The sequence below is a fragment of the Montipora capricornis genome, chromosome 3, assembly GCF_036669925.1.
Source record: "Montipora capricornis isolate CH-2021 chromosome 3, ASM3666992v2, whole genome shotgun sequence".
NCBI classification, from domain to species: Eukaryota; Metazoa; Cnidaria; class Anthozoa; order Scleractinia; family Acroporidae; genus Montipora; species Montipora capricornis.
Window position 1 is genome coordinate 72256107 of NC_090885.1, and position 7500 is coordinate 72263606.

The 7500-nt window shown below is 41.7% G+C and overlaps 1 protein-coding gene across 1 annotated transcript in view; it reads right to left on the reverse strand.

The window, feature by feature from the left end:
- The window catches only part of LOC138043941 (cilia- and flagella-associated protein 43-like), a 30503-nt gene that overhangs the window by 4332 nt on the left and 18671 nt on the right, over positions 1-7500 (reverse strand). The window contains exons 19-25 of the mRNA XM_068890472.1: positions 6549-6825; positions 5996-6177; positions 5232-5508; positions 3901-4250; positions 2672-2955; positions 1760-1991; positions 660-772 (exon numbers count right to left, since the gene is read on the reverse strand). Of these exons, the coding sequence (XP_068746573.1) occupies positions 660-772; positions 1760-1991; positions 2672-2955; positions 3901-4250; positions 5232-5508; positions 5996-6177; positions 6549-6825 (1715 nt within the window). The remainder of the gene's footprint in view (positions 1-659; positions 773-1759; positions 1992-2671; positions 2956-3900; positions 4251-5231; positions 5509-5995; positions 6178-6548; positions 6826-7500) is intronic.

The following is a 7500-nucleotide window of genomic DNA, read 5'->3' on the forward strand; positions in this document are numbered from 1 at the left end:
TAATAGAATGTCTGCGAAGAAAGAAACAACTGTCTGCTATCGAGACTTTCCTATTTGACTGATGTGTCATTTGAAACCACAGATAAGCAAGATTATAGATCCCCATGGACTAAAACTGACGTTTTCCAGATATTACCAGCCGAGTTGCCCAAGCTGAAGCACACAGTAAAGAGACGTGTTAAGTAATTCTGCGGCAAAAAGATTCATTTTCTTCAGAAAGACGCCACAGTCTGCTTCAGACGTGGACACATTTGTGAAACATGTAATTACATGAAAGTTTATGAGAACTTAATAACTGTCATAAATTGAGGATAAGCACTTTCCGACGTCTTGTGAAGTCCCTCAATGAATAAGCATGCATCTTAGTAGCTTGCAATTCGTCACTAACAAAATGAACGTGGAGCGGGGTGGAGGGGGAGGGGGGAAGTAACAAGGGAAAAGGAGCCCTTCCCAAGCAACGTCTTCGGCCTTTCCTTTCGCTTTGGGGTTGAAAAAGTCTACGAAGGAAGTTAGATAAAACGGCAGTACCTAATCAAATAAACGATTAAGTTTCAAGGAGACACTACACAGGTTGAGGAGCCTGTTCAGCAGAGATTGGACTAAATGTGTCAGTCTTTGATTTTAACGTTATGAATTAAGTGCATTTTCATTCAAAATACCTTTGTAGTCCCTGAAGAGTGTGTTCCAGTTCACTGTTGACCTTTTCGTCCTCTTCAGTTCTCCTTTGCAGGAAAGCGTTCATTTCAGCCAACACAAGCGCTTTAGCCTTCAACTATACGATAACAAACCCAACTTCATTGTCTATTATTTATTTCAGTGATTATGGTTGATAACTCTGTCGCAGAGTACTTATCATAAGTCATTTTGATGACGAAACTCGCAATCTGTACTGTTAGCATCGACTTAAGGTAATTCCCTTGAAAATGACGTATTATCTAGATTTTTGTCAAACTTGGCACAATTGATATTCATACACAGGTCTTTTAAGTGTTTTTTACCGAATTACGCGAGAAGCGTCCGAAACTTGATCAACCGGAAAATTTGTTGTTATATAGCAAAAGCTACTGAATATTACAGAAAACTTGAGCCTACTTGTTTGTCCGGACCACTATCTTTTCGTAAAGTGATTTCAAATTTCTCGGTCTTGTAAAGCAATGAAAGCACATTGGACCACTACAGTCATCTCATTGCACTCAGTGCTCCATTGATGCTCCAGATGCAGTTTCACGTCATTTGCATGTAACTACTACAACCTCTACTACCCAACTTTTTTTCTCCTTAAAATGTGTTTTCCATGTACCTATTACGAGTAAATAAAACCATTAAAAAGGGGGGTCACCCTGCTCGTTTCTTCGCAACACAACAACAAATGGACGGCAAAGGGGCAATTTCGGTTTCAAAATGATCATTTTCCGCGAAAGGACTGGGGCGAGTTCCAAAACAACAACTTCTTAACCAAGAAGAGTTATCATGATTGCGCTTAAAAGCTTTTGAATAGCAAAAGCGGCTTTTGTTGTCTCTCTTCAGATGGCCGGCGAGAAACGCCGCAATCTTCAAAGTCGCAATGATATGCGCAGTATGAGATGCGCGGTGAAAAAAAAGGGAGTCACCGTAAGCCTCTGCAGAGTGCATATGAAAACGCGAGAGATTTAAAGGAACTTCATCGAAAGTTTCACAATGTGTCACGGTCATGGCTAACTCCACTTCACACACACTCCTTCTACAAATTCAAAATGTGTACACATCAATATAGACCCACTTGTTGTTCGCTCTCGAGTTTTTGCCTCCTAGCCTGAACCAATCTTTGCCATACAGCGGACTCAACCCCTTCAGGCATGTGCTCTTCGTCATCTAGTTCGTCCATCGCCCGTTCCAAGCTTCTTTGGGCTTCTGAATGAGTGCGAGAAGAGGAAGGCCTGGGACCGAATGGGCTTCCGCTCACTGGAAGGTCTCCATGTGATTCTGTAGCGGCCTTCAGCTGTTTTTGTCCCCTGCGAAAGTTAGCACATTTCGTTGGGCTCCGTTATCTCAATATACCTGTTAAACATCCTTACGTGAGCCACGGCTATCTCGAATAATACTTGTTTCCCTGTATATATATATTAGTCCTTATTGCCCCCAATGGGGCATGGGGCCGCACTTGTTTCCCTGGAGAGTTCGAAATATGCGCCCTAAATACAATTTGAAGAACACAGCTTTTGCCAAGAAAACAAGAAAAGATAAATATATACTGCGACTGTGCCACCTCCTTTTTGTCTCTCAGTTCTCATTTTCAGCCCAGGAAGCACTCCCTTCCAACGCGCACCTCCTTCCCCCCCCCCCCCCCACCCCTTTTTTTTCTTTGTCGCTCTTCTATCACGTATATTTAAGGAACCCATCACCAAAGCGAGGCTTCAACGACAACAAAAAGAACAGTACTTAATTTTACTCTCCATACAAGTGTTCAGGTGAGGGTTAGTTAGGGGCAATGAAGTAGACGCCTTTTATAAATAAGATAAAAACAAGGGCACTGGCCCCCTGAAATAACCGGGAAAGAGCCAGCTTCGCATTGCAAAAAAAGTCAGCTTCACAACTTTGAAACTACACTTTGTAAAACTAATACTGGACACTGAAACGAAAATGTTGACAAACAGAAGAGACATTCAGACGACTTGTATCAAAGAACTCTTACCTAGGCCTTCGTTTGAAAAGTTTATACAGCTGCTCCACAGTATGAACGTCCTGATCCGCGAATTCCCTTTTGAAAGCTTTATCCAGGGCTTTGTCCTCGGCCGACAAGATTTCGTACGAGTCTCGGAACTGATCAACTTCTCGCTTAGCTTCAGCCAACGCACCTGCAGTCTGCGTCTTTTTGTCTCTTGTTTCATTCATGCGCCGAGTTAACTCCAACTCTTGAGTATCCAGTTCCCCCTCTGTTAGTACTGATACCATCAAACGAAGGATCTTTAGATCCTCCTAAAGAGTATAACAACGAAATCACCAGGCTTATTAACACATAACATCTTTTTCAGTGCAATCGCGAATATGCTCCATTTCGACTATTTACATGAACTAAACCTTCATTTACACCAGGAGCCCACATTTACACGGCTAAAGAATTCAGCACAGTTCGGCTAAAAAGTAGTACGGGCAAAGGCGTTTACATTTAAACTTTCATCCGTGCTGTTTTGTTTCTCAAAGTAAATTGGCGTGGGACACTTTTAGTCACATTTTCTGAGCCCTTGTAGGTCTTGGTTAGTGACAGCAATTGCATTTATGCGCAGAAAGACTTCAGTATGGCGACTGTACTGTCCAAATACGCTGATCGTTTTTCCTTAGGTATCTTCGCATTGTCTAAGTTAAATGCTATTGTTTCTTTTTCCCAAGTCTGTCCTCTCTGTTTCAATAGTGGCCACCATTTTAGCTTGTTCTACTCATGTGTAATGTGATAATAGTTTGGTGAAAACGGAGGTACCGCTCGGATGACTGTTTACATTGTTCTGCAAATGCAGATTAGTGGTTCAGTGACCCCTTTTACCCGTGCTCGAACTACCTCCGTACTAGGTCCGAGCACGGGTAAAACTCTAGCACGGTTCGAGTTCAATTTTAACGTTTACATTATAAAATTCATCCGAGCCTTGGTGCTTTTCTTGGTACACAGATCTCTTTTTATCCGGGCCGTGCCAAGAGACGACTTAAATGTAAACAGGGCAAGTCGCCTTAAGCTCAGTGGTAGAGCATCCGAACTAGCAATCGGAAGGAAGGTCGTATGTTCGACTCCGTCAAAGGAGCACTCGGCTTTTTTCCGAGTATCCCCAAGTCATGATCAACAAATAAATCTCTTCAAAGAAATCAAGTTTTATTCCCATATTCTAAATGTTAAGAAAATTTGGAAAAGTTGACAAAGCCCCGCCGACAAACCTGATAAATGACCATTTCTGTTTTAACTTTCCGTTGAAACAGCTGATTAAGTTTCTCATCAAATGCTGCTGTTGCCTCGGAGATGCCGCTCTGCAATTTCTTAAGCTCTGTTTCCAGTGATTTGCGGTATTTTTCGCGATCTTCCTGCAGCTTCTGTTTCTTTTTCTCGAACTCCTTCGCAGCTTTCTGATCCTCCTCGCTCCATTCATCTTGCGGTTTGTTTATCATGAAATCTGGTGGCACTAGATCTTTCTTGAGCTCATCTTCCGGGTTGGCTTCCAATCTTCCCTGCATCATCATCATCAGAGCACGTTCGCGCGCATTGTCGCCTTTCTCGGCAAGTTTTCTCTCTAGATAAAGGATAAATCTTTTATCAGTTCTTCGAGAAGGCCGATTCATGTCCTCTTTTGACACTTGCCTGGCACCAGGCTCCCTAGACGAGAATTAGGCGAGTTGCTACAGCGTGATGCTGTCCTCCACAGACTTCGCTCGCCATTTTACTCTTCGCCCCGTTGAGCTATTCTTGTAATAGGGCATTATTAAACTACGAAACGGCGAAACGAAACACCATGTATGACCCCACCATACATTGAATACTAACCGACAAAGGTTGGATTTTAGATTAAATAGGCCTAAAACGTTATCGCTCCTTATATCAGTCTTAATCTAAATCCTAATCTTAATCTCAATGAATTAGGAGCAATAACGTTTTAGTCCTAGAACGATATTTAACATAAAATCCAATCGTTGTTGGCTAGTATTCAATTTATGGTGGGGTCATACATGGTGTTTCGGTGTTTCGTTTCGCTGTTTCGGTGGTTAGTTATGTCCAACGATGTTAAAGCTTGTTGAATGACAGTGTCGCGACTTGTTGAATGGCTAAAAACACATTCAACTTTTGTCGAACGACAATTACGAATTCTTTCCATTTTTGGCGGCAAATTTGGAAATAGGGGATGACCAAACGTTGTTGTCATTGTGTGCTGCGAGCCTTGTTGGCCTTGGTTCCATTCAGAGAAAGATGATTTTTCACATGTTGTGGCCGCCATATTCTACCTTCCAAATAACGTGAACGCTAGACTGGAAACGATTGGTTAGAGCCATTCAACAAGCGGCAACTTGTTTAACGGAATAGAACTCATCTCTACTTCGTTCAACAATGTTCTATATGTCTATTTCAACATTCAACACTGCATGACATCCTGTTCAATGTTTGTTGAACAGGAGCTGCAACATTTGTTGATCAACAAATGTTGAACCGTGTGTCACCGGTTCAAGACTCTAAATGAAAGTAATGTCAAGCCGATATGGAATTCCCCTAACTTACAAACCTTCCTCTATCCTGGCTTGCTCCTCCAGTCTCGCTCGTTCCTCTTCACTTATGTACCTCTCAAACGGTACCTCATCATCTTTGACTTCAAACAACAGCTCGGGTTTCTCATCCACACTCATAGTTGGCTCAAACACCTTCTCAACAAGCTCCAGATCTCCAAGTATCTTCCTAATCCTTTCGTTCTTTTCTTTCACTCTTTTAATCTCTGCTTCCTTTTGCTTGTATATATCGTCGAATTCCTTGTTGAAAGCTACCTTAATTCTGTGAATGGCGTCCTGGCAAGAAAAAAATAGGCACGAATTGCGTACACGTGGGTAGTGCAGTAGGCTGGTATTGTGTAGTAAATATTTTTGTAAAATTAATTTTCTTTCACCGTTTATTGTGTTAACCAATTTGGTTGTCGTTTCTTTGCGTTCCGATTACAAACAGTTTAATGTTTTCACTTAAGTAAGCCCTATCGGATAGGGTCGGTACCTGGATGGGAGACCATTGGGAAATCTTCGTGACGAAGATATCTCGTCTTTTTTTTTACTTGATTTCTCTTTTTGCATTTGGTTGTTAAAGGCTTTTCTGTAATCTTCTTTTCACGTTTTCTTCTTTTCACGGTCTCAAAGGTCAGTACTTGATTTAATATTTGATCTGTGGTCTTCCCAATTAAAGGGCACTTGCGCCTTGTTATGTAAACTTGAGACGATAATAGGGTAAAGACTAGATAAAATATAAAGATCATACAGAACCCACAGTCATATAGATTTTCCTTACCTGTAGCAGGACAATCTGGTTGAGTTTTTGTTGAACCGTGTGAAGCTGGAACTGACTCTGAAAAAGCTCATTGCCACCATCATAAGCAGCGCCGCGACTCCCAATTGTTGAAGGGTTGTCTCCAGACTTGTGTCCGTCGTCATCGGCCAGGTTATCTTCGTCTTCAAACTCTTGACGCTCCTCTGGCAAAATGAAATCAAAAGCAGCATAAAATTGAAGAAGCGCAACACTTACAACAAAGATCACAAATGAAAGAAATGTGTATTTGAATTTGCGGAGTATAGACGAAAGATAGAAATGATCCTCGCATCCTTATCCGAAGATTTGAAATTCTAACCATATGCAGATGTAATTACAAAGGCAGCACTTTTCTCCTCAGTTATTTAAGACCGTGAGTGTTGGTCCGGCCGCAGTTGAACTCACGACCTCCCGCATGGCAGCCCGGTGCTCAACCAACTGAGCTACCGGTGCGCGGTCAGTCTTTGGTGTATTGATCACTCACCCGGTGAGCAGTCTACTTATCTGTCCGCAATCTTTCTGCCTCTCATCTTACCGACAATTGGCGTATTCCTGGCTGATGTTGGTCCGCTGACAACATCCCTGCAAGCTTCAGCCTCTGCTTTCTCGATCTTTCTCTGATTAGTTACGTACTCAATCTCCTCCACCTCTGTTTTTGTACGCTCCTTCATTGGGTAGTTGGACACAGACAGAGAAAGATGAAAAGCGTTTACTGATCGTCCTTTCACAACCATGGCATCCCAACACTCTTTTTTTACCATGTCTCGTATGTATTGATTGGCTAGATTGGTCAATTCTATTTCCTCGCGAACCTGTTGAGAAAAAGGATCTTTAAAACCGCAGTTATATAGGAACCGGGATGACAAGTTCCCTTCAACCACGGAAAGTGCAAGTGTCTGCGCGTCACCAGGAAGACACAGCCTTACAACAACAACAACAACAACAACAACAACGACAACAACAACAACGTCTATTACATAATATCGTTTATTTATTCCACTCTCTTGCAGATAACTGAATTAACAAGCGCCGGGTTAAAACTAATAATAGTGGTATATTAAAGCTACGTATTAATTATACCACTTAAACGGACGGATACCTTAATGACAAATATTTAAAAGTAAAAAGTTCTCTCATCTCTTAGTTCTCTTAAATTATTGAATGGCCGAGAAGAAGAAGAAGAAGAAGAAGAAGAAGAAGAAGAACAAGAACAAGAACAAGAAGAACAAGAAGGTCTAAGATTATACGGATTAGTTCTTTGTACAGCAGTGGAAATCGAGCATGACAATGGGTAGTTACGGCTGTCCATCATCTCAGTCATAAATTTATGACAGAGAAGCTCGCGTCTGTTGGAAAGTGTAGTCTCGTTGGCTAACGACAGTGCTTGACTATATCAACTGTTAGGATATATGATTTTAAGTGCCCTTTTTTGCACGGACTCTTTCTAACAGGAATGTCTTGCCTCACCTGTATTGCATATTCTAAAA